Source organism: Macrotis lagotis, chromosome X (genome assembly GCF_037893015.1).
Source record: "Macrotis lagotis isolate mMagLag1 chromosome X, bilby.v1.9.chrom.fasta, whole genome shotgun sequence".
Lineage (NCBI taxonomy): Eukaryota > Metazoa > Chordata > Mammalia > Peramelemorphia > Peramelidae > Macrotis > Macrotis lagotis.
The window spans coordinates 189,515,024-189,531,255 of NC_133666.1; the positions used below are offsets into that span (position 1 = coordinate 189,515,024).

The window sequence follows — 16,232 nt, forward strand, 5'->3', positions numbered from 1 at the left end:
TTCCATCAGCTGTTTATTTACCAAGGTCATTTTTCTCTTCCGAATCTCATTCCTTTGATATACTACAGTGAGGAAAACACAGTTTCCATTTCTATAATCTTTCCTTTCTAACCTGTTTCATTGCCATGGATGACACTAGGTACCTTTCGGTGGTTAACATTTTCCTTCCGATTTAAGTAGCTGTCATCCCATTTGATGACTTGGGAGATTCTCCAAAGTATCTTGACTATATCTACCCCAGATATAAAAGACTTCCCTATTGTTGTTATCATGAACACAAATAACTGCCTCAGTTCCCCTGAGAAATATCTGCCATTATTAGTCTTCCCTTGTTCCTTTGACCTTTAATGATGTCTTACTCCATAACTTTTGTGATTCCACTGTACTATTTTTGGGAGGACAAGCTGTTTCCTCTTCCTAAGAGCATAAAACTCCCTCTTCATGGAGATTTTCCAATCTCCTATAGAGCTCTAGTTGTGCATCTCTCCATTTTCCTTTACTTTTTGTTCTGTCACTTTTTAAACAAATATTTACTTGTTTTTCCAATTATATGTAAAGATTATTTTCAACATTCAACATTCATTTTTGTAAGGTTTTTTTTTCCCTGTCCTTCCCTTCCCTCCTCCCACTCTAAGATAGCAAGTAATTTGTTATAGGTTATACATGTGCAATCATGTATATAACACTTTTTAAAAACCTTTCCAGTTTTTTATTTTTCTCATTTTTGTTTTAAATTGTGTTTTATTTTTTCCAATTGTATGTAATGATAATTTTTAACATTCATTTTTTTGGGCTTTTTAAAAAAATTTTCACATTACTATGTAGTCTTGTTGTAAAAGTAAACATACCCCCCTCCTCCTACAAAGATAAGCCTCAAGAGAAATAAAGTGAGAGAAAAAGAAAAAAAATGAACTTCAGTCTGTGTTCAGATACCATCATCTCTGTCTCTGGGATAGATCACATTCTTTATCATAAGTCCATCAGAGAAGTTCTTTTAACATTTTTTCCCCCACAGTTGCTGTTGCTAACTATATTTCCTTCCATTTTATTCCTCCCCATTTCCATTTATTCTATTTTCTCTCTCCTTTCTATCCCTCCTCAAAAGTGTGGTGTATGTGACTGCCCTCTCCCATTCTCTTCCCTTTCTTCTATCACCTACATCCCCTTTGTCCCATCCCCTTCCTCTCTTTTTTCCTCTGGGGCTAGTTAGATTTCTGTACCCCTTTGACTGAATATTTTTCTTCTTCTCTGAGCCATTTCTGATGAGAATGAAGGCTCACTCATTCCCTCTTACCTTCCCCCTTTCCACTCCATTGTAAAATCATTTTCTTGATTTATGTGAAATATCTTAGCCTATTGTACTTCTCCTTTCATTCTCTCCAGTACATTCATTTTTTATCCAATAACTCCATCTTTATGTCTTCATATTCAGTTCCCTCCCTCCTTTGCCTTATCTAGCTATATGCCTTCTAACTGCTCTAATAAATGAGAAAGTTCCTATGAGTTATCAATATCTTCTTCCCATGCAGGACTACAAGCAATTCAACATCATTTAATCCCTCATAATTGGTCCTTCTTATCCACCCTCTCTATGTTTATCACCTAAGTCCTGTACTTGAAGATCAGACTTTCTGTTCAGCTCTGGTCATTTCATCAGGAAAGTTTGAAATTCCCCTATTCCATTAAATGTCCATCTTTCCCCTGAAAGAGAATGCTTGGTTTTGCTTGGTAGTTGATTCTTGATTGTAATCCAAGCTATTTTGCCTTCCAGAATATCATATACTCAGCCCTATGAACCCTTAATGTAGATGCTGCTAAGTCATGTGTAATTCTAACTATAGCATCATGATATTTGAATTGATTCTTTCTGGCTGCTTGTAATATTTTCTTTTTGACTTGAAAGTTCTGAAATTTGGCTTAATACTCCTGGGAGGTTTTGGGGAGGATCTCTTTCAGGAAGTGATCATTGTATTCCCTCAACTTCTATTTTACCTTCTGCTTCTAGGATATCAGGGCAATTTTCCTGGTAATTTTCTCTAAAAATAAAGTATAAGTTCCCTACCTTCCAGATAGCCCAAAAATTTTTAAATTATCTCACTTGGATCAGGTATTTTTCCAATGAGATATTTCACATTTTATTCTAGTTTTTCATTCTTTTGGTTTTGTTTTGTTTCTTGATTTCTCACAAAGTCATCAGCTTCCCTTAGCCCCATTCTACCTTTGAGGGAGATATTTTCTTCAGAGAGTTTTCTTATCTCCTTTTTGATCTGGCCAATTTTGCTTTTTAAGGTATTCTTCTCCTCACTGACCTTTTTTGGACTGCTTTTTCCATTTCACCTAAACTGGTTTTTAACATGTTATTTTCTTCAATTTTTTTTTGTATCTCCTTCACCAAGGTGCTGACTTGGTTTTATGATTTTCCTGCATCGTTCTCATTTCTCTTCCAATTTTTCCCTCTACCTCCTTTACTTGATTTGTAAAATCTTTTTTGAACTCTTCCATAGTCTGAGACCAATTTCTATTTTTCTTAGAGGCTTTGGATACAGAAGTTTTGACTTTATCATCTTCTGAGTGTATATTTTTATCCTCCTTGGGACTAAAGTAATTGTCTGTGGTCAGGTTCTTTTCCTTCTATTGTTTATTCATTTTCTTAGTCTGTGACCTGGTTTTAATTTTCCAAGCTTTTTTTAGTGTTTTTGGGACCCCACCCCCACCCCAGGGACAACAATTCCTCCCAGTTCTTATGAAAGGCTCTGATTGCTCTCCTGACCTCTACACTGGTCTGTGGATAACCACAAGCACACTCCTCTGCCATGGAGCTGTGAGGAGGGTCTGTCCTCAGCTATGTTGGTATGGGAGCCCAGACTGGGTCCTGGATCTGAGTATGAGCATAGCAGCAGAGTCTTGCCCTAGAGATAGCAGAGAGACCTTAACAGTCTTCCCCCACCCCCTACCATCTATGGGCTGAGCACTCTGGTAGCAGCTGCCAGGCAGCTCCCTGGTGGGGCTCCACAGGTCTGCTTCTGGTTCCTGACCACGCTGTGCTGACCAGGGCTCTGTGCTCACTCTGTTGCAGCAGAGTTTTCCCACTGACCTTCCACATTGTCCTTGGCAATCCCTGTGCTGAGAGGTCTGGAAACCATTCCTGCTGCCACAGACCCTGGTGCTCTGCAGGCTGTTCCTGGAAGGCTGGAGCTCATTTGCTTTGGTGCAGTGTTGCAGCCCCTTCCAGTCTTGATGGAACAAACCCTGCCTGTGTATTTCCAAGTTGTCTTGGGCTGGAAAATTGTTTCATTTGGTCTTTCTCTGGGTTTCACCACTCTAGAATTTGGTTAAAGTCCTAATTTTAAGCCATGTGGAGTGCTTTGGAAGAGAGCTTCTGGGAATTTCTGCCTCCAAGCTGCCATCTTGGCTCTACCCCCTAACATTTTTTTTTTAGATTTTTGCAAGGCAAATGGAGTTAAGTGACTTGCCCAAGGCCACACAGCTAGGTAATTATTAAGTGTCTGAGACCGGATTTGAACCCAGGTACTCCTGACTCCAGGGCCAGTACTTTATCCACTGCACCACCTAGCTGCCCCTCCCTAACATTTTTTTTGAATAAAATTTTGATTTCCAAATTTCATTCCTTTCTCCCACCCCCTTCTTAAGATTGTAAGCAATTTGATATAGGTTGTAAGTGTGCAATCATATAGACCATATTTCCATATAAGTCATGTTTTAAAAGAAGAAATTGAACAAAAGGGGAAAAACCCATGAAAAAAATAAAGTGAAACTAATGTGGTTAGATCTGCTTTCAGACTCCATCAGTTTTTTCCTCTAGAGGTGGAGAGCATTTTTCATCATGAGTCCTTTGAAATTGTCTTGGATCATTGTATTGCTGAGAATAGGTCTATTATAGTTAATCATCTTTAGGTAATACACACTCATCAACATTCTAACAAGGATCAAATCCTGTATCTTATATGTCCTTTTTTCTTCCCACTGAACCTTCCCTTGGGTTTTCTTTAGGAGAATTTCTTCCTAACAACTTGGAATATGGAGAAACTTTCTTGAATCTTTCATCTCCTGAAGAGAGATCACCTGTGGCAGAAATACAAATATCACACACTTTAGGCAGTTTCCCTTGCTTTTTTAATACTTGTTGAAATTTTCAGACTTGGTTGTTTGTGTTTTTAACTTTACAGATAGCCTCATCTTAACCTTAAACTTATCCATTTTCTCTTTAGCCCCCCCCCACAAGCTTCTATATCTATTTCATCAATTTGCTATACCCACTAGCCCACTCTATTGATCTGCTTTACTCTTCAACTTTAAGCATTTGGGTATAGACAGTAGAGATCATGAGTTTTACTAACAGTTTTTTCCCCTTGGGTTTTGTCATTTTTTTTTCCAACTTATGTTGTCAATTCCCTCTCCTTTTTCTTCTAGAATCTTGCTTCATTTGGCTTGTGTTTCCTAATCTACTGGTTCTCATTATATCCTCCTTTTGTGTCCTTCTTAATTCTTTTATATCCTACTTAAAATACTTCTCTTTCAACCTAGAAGTAGCATCTGGCCTAGTGATTTTTTTTTTAGTTTGAGTTTTACAATTTTTCCCCCTAACCTTGCTTCCCTCCTCCCACTCCCACAGAAGGCAGTCTGTTAGTCTTTACATTGCTTCCATGGCATACATTGCTCTAAGTTCAATGTGATGAGAGAGAAATCATATCCTTAAGGAAGAAAAATAAAGTATGAGATAGAAAATTTATATAAGATAAAGGTTTTTTTTCTAAGTTAAAGGTAATAGTCTGGTTTTTGTTTAAACTCCACAATTCTTTCTCTGGATACAGATGGTATTCTCCATCACCAATAGCCCAAAATTATCCCTGGTTGTTGCACTGATGGAATGAGCAAGTCCATCAAGGTTGATCATCACCCCCATGTTGCTGTTAGGGTGTACAATGTTTCTGGTTCTGCTCATCTCACTCAGCATCAGTTCATGCAAATCCTTCCAGGCTTCCCTGAATTCCCATCCCTCCTGGTTTCTAATAGAACAATAGTGTTCCATGACATACATATACCACAGTTTGTTAAGCCATTCCCCAATCAAAGGACATTTACTTAATTTCCAATTCTTTGTCACCACCGTAGGGCTGCTATGAATATTTTTGTTCAAGTGATGTTTTTGCCCTTTTTCATCATCTCTTCAGTGTAGAGACCCAGTAGTGGTATTGCTGGATCAAAGGGTATGCACATTTTTGTTGCCCTTTGGGCACAATTCCAAACTGCTCTCCAGAAAGGTTGGATGAGTTCACAGCTCCACCAACAATGTAAGTGTCCCAGATTTCCCCCAACCCTTCCAACATTGATCATTGTCTTTTCTGGTCATATTGGCCAATCTGAGAGGTGTGAGGTGGTACCTCAGAGTTGCTTTAGTTTGCATTTCTCTAATAAGTAATGATTTAGAACAATTTTTTCATATGACTATGGCTTACTTTCATTTCCTCATCTGTAAATTGCCTTTGCATATCCTTTGACCATTTGTCAATTGAGGAGTCTGGTGATTTTCTTGTTAATTTCACAAAATTTTCTCCAAATTTTTCAATTTTTTTCCTCCCCAAATTCAACCTCTGACCTATTTAATTATCCAAATTCCTAACAATCATCTACCCAATTTTCTTCTCTCTCTCTTCTTTCCTTCTCTTGTAGAAATTAGAGGTAGAAGACTAAGAGTTCTTTCCACTAAACTTTAATTGCTGATGTGGAAACAATAAGGGGAATAACATCTTGAAAATCAGGTTGTGGAATGTACCAGGGAAATGTGTATAACACCACATTAGGGTCTTCCATGTTTCAATGATAAAAGAAAACTTTAAAAATTTTCAAATGAATAAATTCCAAATTCAGAGTAGGTGTCAAATGATATGGGAACCATATTTCCACCATGGCTTTAAAATAAATATTTACCCCATTGACTAAAACTACTTCTAAAAAATTTTTTCATAATAGGGGAAAATCCTAGATCTGATAGTCTATAAACTTATTCCTTCAAAAGTGGAATTTAACTAGAAAATATTCATTCTACCCTTTTGATGAAAACTAAGATTAGATGTAAATGCTGGTTTAGACTATGGGAAATGATCTTACATAGTTTCTTTGGAAAGCTATGGGACTTAGTCCAATGGCTCAGCTGATCTGAAGGGTTCCTAAATGTAGGCATGTTGGTTGCTATTCTGTTCAGCATGTGACCCTTGGCAAGGGAGATGAGATTGTGGAGTTAAATTTTTCTGAGCCTGAAGTAGTAATAGATGTGTCAAAGTAGTGAGGCTTTGAAAAACAGATTCAGAATACAGATTTTTAGGAATTAAATATGGATATCACTAGTAATTGTGATTGAAATTTATATCACATTTTTATCCTCAAATACAGCTAGTATTGTAGAGTCTATTTTGCAACCAAGATCTTATAAGTCCAGGTCCAGTCCTATTTCTAAACTGTACAATATATAACAGTATCACAATTCTTGGGTTTCTGAATTCCATTTTTCCAAAGCTCAGTGTGTCTAAAAGATTTTAGGAGTTTAATTTTCATTTTTTATTTAAATGATCAACAACTTAAGTGTGCTTGAATCTGATAATTTGCTCTATAAACATTTGTCAAGTTGTCTAACAATATGGCATATCTTTAGGCAAGTTCATACATATTCAAATCAGAATGATTAATGAAAACAATTGTTTACTCATATAATTTTTTTTTTTTGCAAGGCAATGGGGTTAAGTGACTTGCCCAAAGCCACATAGCTAGGTAATTTTTAAGTGTCTGTGGCCGTATTTGAACTCAGGTACTCCTGACTCCAGGGCTGGTACTCTATCCACTGTGCCACCTAGCCATCCCACATATAATTTCAATGTAAAGGTGAGAGGAGGCACCAAAATGGACTCTGAAAATCAGATAGTAAAAAAGTGAATCTCAGAAATCCTGTGTTGAGGCTTTAGTATGTTTTGAAAATATGATTGATTGCATATTATTATCCTTTATATGGATAAAGTATAAGAAGTTGATGGGCTAATGATACTTTTCCCATTTTTTTTAGTGTTTCATAAAGGAATGGGATTAACATTAAAATAATTTCTCATAAGTTATCTACTACTAGCTTCATGGTAATATCATGTCACCATCCAGGTTCTATTTTCAGTATTCTTTTAAATTCTTATTTGTCCAGAGCATGCTGTCTCCCTCCCTTTCTCCTCTTCCTTTTTTCTCTCTTCCTGCTCCCTCCCCTCTCCCTCCCATTCTCTTCTTTGTTTCTCTATGCCCCTCCCTTCCCCCTCTTCCTTTCTCTTCTTCCCCTCCCTTCCTTTTCCCCCTCCTCCTTTCTTCTTTTTTTCTTCCTTCTCACTTTCCTCTTCCTTCTCCTTTCGCTTTCCCCTAGTTGGGCAGATAAAGTAAGGTCTGTACTTCCCCTCACAAAGGACATTTCCCTTGGGAAATATGAAATCAGCAAGTAGAACTACTAGTAAAATGATCACTCTGCAGTATTTCAGCCTTTAAAAGCTGCTGCTCCTTAAGGAAGAATTTGGAGCACAGCAGTATCATTATTCCTATTAGCATTTCGTCTTTTCTTTTAACCTTTTAGGTGACCTAGAAGATTTAGCACAAATATTCATTTCCAAAATGCAGTCACACATTTTTAACCACTCTATGTACAACTGGCCGATAGGGAACAACCAGGCACTGTCCTGATGGACTATTTCCAACAGTGATACTTCAGCTGCCTCTTGTTGTGACTATTTATAGCTACATTAACTATGTTCCTTATTCCCTAAAAATCTATCACCAAAGATCTCTCCATTTAAAAAAAAGTCAAAGTAGAAGGTCCAAATCTGAAAATTATATATTCTTATTGTGGAAAGAAAAAGTAACAAATCTAGGGTTAAGAATGTCCTTTTCCATTAGTTCCCTCTAAAGAACATGAAGAATGTCTAGTGGATGGCATCTTGCTCAGAACCCAGTTCTTCCATTTGTATCCTTCTAAAAAAGGGTGTGTGTGTGTGTGTGTGTGGAAGATGAGATGAGTCATCAGAATGTACTAACAAGATAAAGTAGGACATTTTTGCTAGAGAATTCTAAGAAAAGAGAAGCAAGATCTTTTTTTTCTTTCTTTTTGGAATAGCATAAAAGATATGCACTTTTGGAAAAGACAGTTCTTAGTTCCTAACACCCTACTCCTATTAAGATACTCTTCTGTCTTGAAAAGGGGGGGAGAATTTTAAGTCATTCACTAGATTATAGCTATGAGACAAAAGATGGCCTAATTAACCATCACAAAAACATTTGTCTGATAGGGAAGACACTTAAAAGTTTCTGGCCAAATCAGAAAACACATTCATTCTAAGCAATCAAAACTCCTTGAAAACAAAGGATGAACACCAGATATAAATTTACAGTACATTTTGAAGCGGGTGGCATATTAGAAGGGGGTGTGTATATTTCAGAATTTAAAGCTAGAAGTGTTGTATTATTTCCCAATGGGAATTGCTGATATGATTAGTTGATTGATAATACAGCTACTATAGTGTTTGTCTTTTGGCACTTAAAACAATTCAGTCTTAGGTCTCATTAACATGAAGCAGTGACCAGAATGAGTAGTCATACTTTCATGATGGTTCAACTACACTTGAAATGAGATGCTCAGTACTAGTCATTATGACAAATTGGACTGTAGTTCAGAAGAAGACAGATATATTGAGAATTTATCAGAGAGGAAGAACTAAGAATGTTCAGACTGGAACAGGGAAATCTTAGCTGGGGAGATAATTTTCTTTAAGTGTCTGAAAGGCTAACAACTTATGAAAGAGGGATTAGATTTCTGTTGCTTGTCCTCAGAAAGTAAAACTTCAACCTATATATTGAAATTTGAGAGGCACATTTTAATTTTAAATTTTAAAAAATTTAAAAAAGTTTTGTCCTAATAATGAATGTTCTCCAAAAGTTGAATGGGTTACTTTGGGAGGTAACTCATTCCTCATTGTAGAGGGTATGAGTTACCATTTAGATGATTTCTCAAGTCCTTTCCAACTCTGAGGTCTTATGAGTCTATATAATTATGAGTCTAAAAGACTTTCTCACTGAACAATACGATTCATGTAGAAGAGATATTTCAGTATTTCAAGACTTGTAAACCTTCAAAGAACTTATCCAAGCTTATATTTTAGATGTATGATCTTTGAGAAATCAAAGCTATCTCCAAGATACAAAAATTTGACCAGAAGCATCAAGACAATCTTTATTTTCTAATTATTTATTCCAATTTTCAAATTAGAAACTACCCAGGAATTTGTCTATAACGTCCTTAAGATGGCAGACTTGTTCTCTTATTTCAGTTAAGGATTTGCTCATATGGCCTGACTTGAAACAAGTTCCTCCTTCCCTCAGTGCTCAAATGATATCCTTTGGAAGTCCTTTGAATAAGGACCAGTATAAATTTTCTTTATATCATTGAACAGGCCACGTTTTTTGTGTGGATATGTAATCTTGAGGGCAGATCTAGAACTTCAGAAACTATAATCATTCAATTGCTATTTCAAATCCTTGCCCTAAGAGTTAGACCATTCTTGAGACCTGTTGTTGATAATAAACTTTATTAGGCACCTGACACCTTCTTCTCTATGTACCATTATATCATCTCTATATAAAAGATTCATGAAGAGAGATTTCACTTACATAGCTAAAGAAAAATAACTTGTTTTATACCAGTTCTGCCAGCCGTGATCTTTATGGGTCTTCCTTGTTTCCCTTACACGTCCTTGCAGGACAAGGATGGCTAAACGTTCTATAGACTCAATTATAAATTATTAGAGCTAATCAGAAATGGAGTTTCTATCTTTTGTTGTTCCTTGTTGATTCTTTCAGGTGAATATATATGACAACTGATGGAAGGTTTCCTGCCAGACCATGATTAGGCCATGAAAATAGGAGTGGACTAAAAATTATGTTTCAAAGCCTTTAAATCTGCTACAAAAACCAAATGAGGGATAAGTAAAAATTCTGAACCACATCCTCTCATGAGAGAGGGGAAATAATAATAAAAAACAAACCCAACCCACTATCATGTGGGAAAGATCAAGATTTTTAAAAAAATCTACAAAAGCTGTCACTGGGGGTGTATCACAGATTCTATCATGATACAACCTAGAATTAGTGTCTATAGATACCTGCATGAGATTTTTAAACAATCTAGTCAGCAGGTCATTTTACATGTAGTACAATCCTATAGCAGACCTATGAATTCAGAATGAGAACTTCTTGTCAGGGTGGTATATATGTACAGAACTTTTATGTAGGGCTCAGTTTGTGGCTTTGTCTATGTTAATAAAGATATTTGATTGCCATCATCACTGTTAATCCTTTTCATTAGGACACCTCAGCTAAACACATCATGGCCTTCCTGCACTTGATTGCCATATGGACAAGGTCTGCCATCCTTTACCACACCTGTGGGTTTTTTGCCTTAGATACTGAAGTTTTTAAGCACTGAGCAGCAGCTGTCTCATTTGGTTTTGTTGCAGCTCGTATGAATTGATCTGGTGATCTCTGGCATAGCCTCTCAACTCTGGAACGGGAAGATGTCTAAGTATAGATAGATACCCCCCCCCCGCCTTGGGCAAAAGTTTACAATCTATGCTACACAGGCGGTGCCTTCTGCTGCCACCTATCGGTTCTACACAGACCTGTTTACATTCTTTTTTTTTTTCTTGTGGCTTTATCTTTCCTGCTCCTCACTCATCTACAGACACATAGGTACTTAAAAATACTTTATCTAATCAGGTCTGTTACAGCCAAAGCTTTTGACAGTCATTCCTGAGCTAATGTTCTGCACCCTTCTGGCTACTGTCTTCCTATTTATGGCATTTATCTTCTTCAAATAATATAAAGTGTTTAAGCTTGTGTTTGTCTTTGTAGAAATGAGAAGTTATGCAGAACAGAGGGATAGATGATGTTGCTTAATCTTTATTTTAAAAACTATTTTTGGTGTACATACACACATTGTATTTATACATATATATAAATAGCAAAATTTCAGAGATTTTAGAAATATTTTGACCATAATAAAATCCTTGTCTAGAATTTAATAGAAATTCCTTGATCTTTACTACAAAAAAAGATATATCCAAACTCAGCTGATTTGATAGGTTCAGTAGATTAGAGTAGTAATACTAGTAAAGTGGGATATCTTATGCTGGCTGTTGAGAGAGGCTATTCACACACATTTGTTTAGGAGTCTCTTGTGACTGGATCTCTACTTCACAAGAGTTCCACCTGAGCCAAATTTACAAAAACTAAGAGATGCATTAAAAAGAAAAAAAGACAATTTCGGGTCTTTATACTTTTCCTTGCAAGGGCTATTATATACATATATATATATATATATATATATATATATATATATATACATATATATATGTATATAATGTATATATGTATGTATATACAAATGCTTGCACAGAGACTACTTTTAGCTTATCTGTGTTTCATTTCTGTTCCTTTCCAGTGAGGAAGAGGAGGCTGGCAGACTTGACTGGGCCCATTATTCCCAAGTGCCGAAGTGGTGTGTAGTTTGTGGAGATGGAGACTGCCTTTAAATAAGACATCTGCTGAGAATTTGTGCTGTATGGGAGACCCTAAAGAAAAAAAAAAACACCTGCACAGTGTATTTTTTGTGGTTCAGTTCTGTAATTGCATCTTTATGCACTAAATGTTCTTAAGTTAACTAGTGGTTGTAGTTGGAAGATTTTACAAAATGTGGTTTAATGTGAAGTTTTCTTTAGTTATAGAAATTCAAGATGGTTATTTAAAAAAAACTGATTTCATGGAGGAATATATAATAGTACCAAAGCAACTTAACACCACAATGTTTTATATTCTTTTCCTGGTGGTGTGTGGGTACATTTAGGTTGTGTTATGCATGAACAAACAGCAAACTGTCCACTGGTTTTAGAAGCATTATAAAATACTTTATTTTAAAACTTGATCTCAAATCTTTAGCAAATATAACAGTTTGATAGTCATTGTTATGATTCTAATTTTAAGAATTTAATTTCAGAATTGCACTCAACAAGCTGAAAAGCTCAAAAACATGGAGAGTTTCCAGTTCCTATAGAAAGGCAGGAGCAATAAGGCCACAGTCTTAAGAGCAGTCACAGTTATTGAAAAACACAAAACAAAACAAAGAGGTCTCTTGAGTGTCTGGAAGTGATTTTTTTTTAAAAAAACGCTAGATTATAGGGTTCAGTTTCCAAATTTGCCCCTTGCTTTCTCAACCCCATTTCTTCTTCAATTTTTAAAAATAAAAATAACTTTTATGCATTTATCAATTAACATTTTAAGTTAGAAAGGATTCCTTCCCCTCACACTTAATTAAATATCAGTTTTACGATAGAGGAAAACCTGTGGACAAATAAAATATCATTTGGAAATACCCTTCTACATTATGTAATGAAGGCTACATGGATGAACAGAAGAAAGTTGAATGATATAACCAATACAATCAAAGGATAAACATACACAGCTGTTTATCTGTTATTATGGTGGGAAAGCTTATAGACAACCCATATAACCTTTCCTTTATTGAACAACAACACCACTTGATCAGATTCCAGGTATAAAGCAAAATTTTGAAAGACAACACCATCCTTCAGCTTTAGATGTATATAAAAAATGGAAATTAGGAAGAATCTGGCCAAACTATATAAGAAGATGTGGACTAACTGGGAACAACAAAACTGCTGGTTTTGTCACTTTGTGCATCTCTAGGGATCAAGCAAAAATGGTTCTTAAACCTCCTAGTCCCATCTGACAGAAATAATGCAAAGCCCAAAATACCTTGTGCCTTTTAATATGCCATAGTGCCAACTAACCTAATATTTTCATTGCCTTTGGAAAGATTTATAATTTGTGATTTAGTAAATTCTTAAGATAAAAGTATGCCAAAGAAGTTGAAGAGTTCAGAATGGCTTACAGAATTCTGAGAAAAGGGAGGGGTTATATATTTGTATTAATTTTACTATAGTACAAGGGCACAATAGATGGAGCCAGAGTACTATAATTATGTGGAGAAATGTATAGAGTCTCAAAACATGGCCCAGAGAGAGCACCATTCTGCAGGGAATTGTTGAAACCACTCTGAATCACTGTAAGCTACAATGTAACATTAAATCAGTTGGTCTTGTTATTATTGTTTTGTGTCGTGAAGGACTCTGTTCATGAAAACGAAAAGTCTTGCCATTTGTCTTTTGGAACAAAATCTGAGTAAAAGAACATACAGGCAAAATGATACTTCTCAAAACTCCCTTAAAATGGAAGTTGTTTTGTTTACATACTCTGCAAAGATGCCCAGTTTCTTGAGCAGTTCATGTAACATTTTTACCCCAGAACTAACACTGTGCAGAGGCCACAACTAACATCTTGTATCACCCACTCCCAAAGTCATTTATATCACCACTTGGTTAGGGTTCTATAACATCTTCAGAGCTCAGAGTAACAAAGTAAGAAGGGGCTCAAAGATTATTTAGTCCAATCTCATTTTATAGAAGAAGAGAACCAGGCCTAGGAAAGGGAAATGTGTAGAGATTACACAACTAATAATTGCAAAATTGGAACCAGAATCCCACTCTATGGGATTCAGTCCTATAATGATCGTTCTTCTATGCCAGCTTTGTTCTAATTCCTACAACTAGTTGAATATTTTTAAAATTTTGAACTGATCTTTTAAACAGCACCTGAAGATCATGCACCACTACTTCCTTCAAGCAGGGTGGCATGTCATTATTAAAATGACAAAATGATATCCCTATAATTATATTTCTTATCTCAGTCTTTGAAAAGTGGCTTTTGTATTCTTCTGGGAGGTAATGGGTTCCAAATGGTCAGTTCCTTTAGATACCCACTAACAATTCATTTAGTGAGTACCATTGCCATGGTTTGTGATCCTAAGATACTATTGAATTTTAAATTAATTCAAATTATTTAATTTTATATGGTTTATGCAGCCGAATGAATAGAATGAAAATTAATCTCTCAAAGATATTGCTTGGGCATGAGAAGATTTACACATGGGTAATTTTTCTGCTATAGCAGAATAGGGCACTTATTCCTTTGGTTACTTATAGATTTTCTAAAATTTATGGGAATGAATAAGCCAGGAATTACCAATTGATGATTTTGCAGGTACATTTCAATAGCACTTAAGTTAATATGATAGCTATATTACTGAAAATATTATGAAATAACATAAATCAAATCTTATATGTCCACTGACATACATTCATTAGGGATGCAGTATTCTAAGAATTTCTGAGGAGAAGCACAGAGCCCAGGAAAGTGTTATACTAACAATGCTAGTGTCAGTGATTTGAACCCTACCTCTTATTCCAAGTAGAAAATAGTCAGGGAAACCTCTTCCAGCACAGGAACTGCAAGTATGCTAGAGTTTGAAGAACAGTTTGTATAGTACTATCCCTGCACCCCGCCCCCCCCGCCCCATCTCATGCCATAGTTGTTCTACCTTGGCTTCCTAGCTTGAGATGTTTCTACAAAGTAGAGAAAATGCATGGAAGCTTTCATTCAAAGAAGAAATGCCACGAATGGCATCTGCGGGTCAAATCCTTAATTTTTCTTATTTCTAAAAAACTAACAGTGTTATAGCAACATCAGGAGAAGTATGTATAGCTTACCTTCTCTTTTTCCTTTACTACCAAATTATCAGTTTAGCAAAGATTCAATGCAAAAAGCCAAAGTTGTTGTACTAATTGAATATTCTCAAAGTGGCACTTTGAGACTCCAAATTGCATATGAGGGGGACAAAACTTTAAGTCTTAGACCCTGAATATACATACTGTTGTATTTGCAGTTCATTCTCACAACTCTAGTTTGTGAATCCTAAAATGGCAACAGTATGAGTCTAAAATTTCTTAGTTTTTTAAAAAAAATGTTATTTTTGTTAAGTTCATAAAACTGAAATGACACATTGCTTTGTTATAATTTTAAGTGAATAACAGAGACCAGTATATTGTATACTTTCAGTTCTATGGCCAAAAAAAGTATGTTCCTCTATTACAAAACTGTCAAAGGCATGCTCCTGACCTGCTTCATCTCAAAGTGGCTAAGTAATGTCACAATATTATCCACACATCAATTTCAGCTCTTTTTGTTTCTAAATGAATGAAAATTAATCTCTCAAAGGTGTTGCTTGGGCATATAAGAACTTAGTTTAACTATATCAGCACTGTTCTGAATTACCATCAGTTTAAAATCTAATCCAAAGACAATATAAGTGGCAAGTTGGACACAACTCTCTTGTTGGTGAGCAACCATTTCTGTCACTATCTTACCTTCTCTTAGAGGTAGGTCTATAACCCTGGCCCTTATAATTTACACTGTAAACCTCATGGGGAAATGCTGATGAAGTGCTTAACATAAGGAAAGGCCTAAATGCAGTAAAGTTGGTAGCTTGCCTATTTACACCATCCAGTTAGTCCTGATTATTGTGAAAGCTCAAGTGGTATTTGGGGCCTCTTCAGTGTACAATCACATTCTTCTTTAAAACTCTTCTCAGTGAGACTTGAAATTAGCTTGCCTTCTTTATCCTGGCAAATGCGACAACATGCTGTAAACCCTTTCTCTCGACATTTTGAACAGGACAAGACAAGTTGACGGCAATGTGAGGTGGAACATAGCTTATACTGGTCCCACTGGGTTCCACAATATGTACATTCTGGGAGAGGAGAAAAGCAGGTATTACACATAAACAAAGCAGTACTCTTTTATCTCTCTCAAAAACTACACAAAATACAACTTAAAGAATGAATTGTTTATGTCCATTAAATGCTGAATCCAATTTATCTTTGAACAGAAATCTTCTGTTTCTAGGCTTTTGTCCTTTTAATTCTCTGAATTCTATCCCTTTTCCAAAAGGTCTTCCTTTTTATATTCAGATTTCTCAAATGAGTTTGCTATATGTTATTACCATTTTTAAACCACTTTTATTTAAATCTTTATTTCATTTTAGGGCTTATCAGTCCATGATTACTTGGATATTTCCCCTGAAACAACCACAGGGAAGAAATGAAGTTTATTGAGTTAACTTAGCCTTGAGTTTGTCCCAAGCTTTCCTCACTTTCTCAATGAACACTTTTTTCTCTATTGGCCATTTCAGAATCAGAGAACTTAAATCATGGGATCACTGATTTAGA

At 35.8% G+C, this 16,232-nt stretch overlaps 2 protein-coding genes across 9 annotated transcripts in view; one reads left to right on the top strand and one right to left on the bottom strand.

Moving 5' to 3' along the window:
* Positions 1 to 15,757, top strand: part of TMOD1 (tropomodulin 1) — a 162,354-nt gene extending 146,597 nt beyond the window's left edge. The window contains 1 exon segment of the mRNA XM_074201960.1: positions 11,534 to 15,757. Coding sequence (XP_074058061.1) covers positions 11,534 to 11,598 — 65 coding nt within the window. The 3' untranslated portion in view covers positions 11,599 to 15,757.
* The window catches only part of TSTD2 (thiosulfate sulfurtransferase like domain containing 2), a 41,578-nt gene continuing 36,822 nt past the window's right edge, over positions 11,477 to 16,232 (bottom strand). For 7 of the 8 annotated variants that reach the window (XM_074207933.1, XM_074207935.1, XM_074207931.1 and 4 more), the window contains one exon: positions 11,479 to 15,754. In XM_074207933.1, coding sequence (XP_074064034.1) covers positions 15,522 to 15,754 — 233 coding nt within the window. In that variant the 3' untranslated portion in view covers positions 11,479 to 15,521. Of the gene's footprint in view, positions 15,755 to 16,232 lie in introns of all 8 variants that reach the window. The other variant, XM_074207928.1, reaches the window with a different exon arrangement.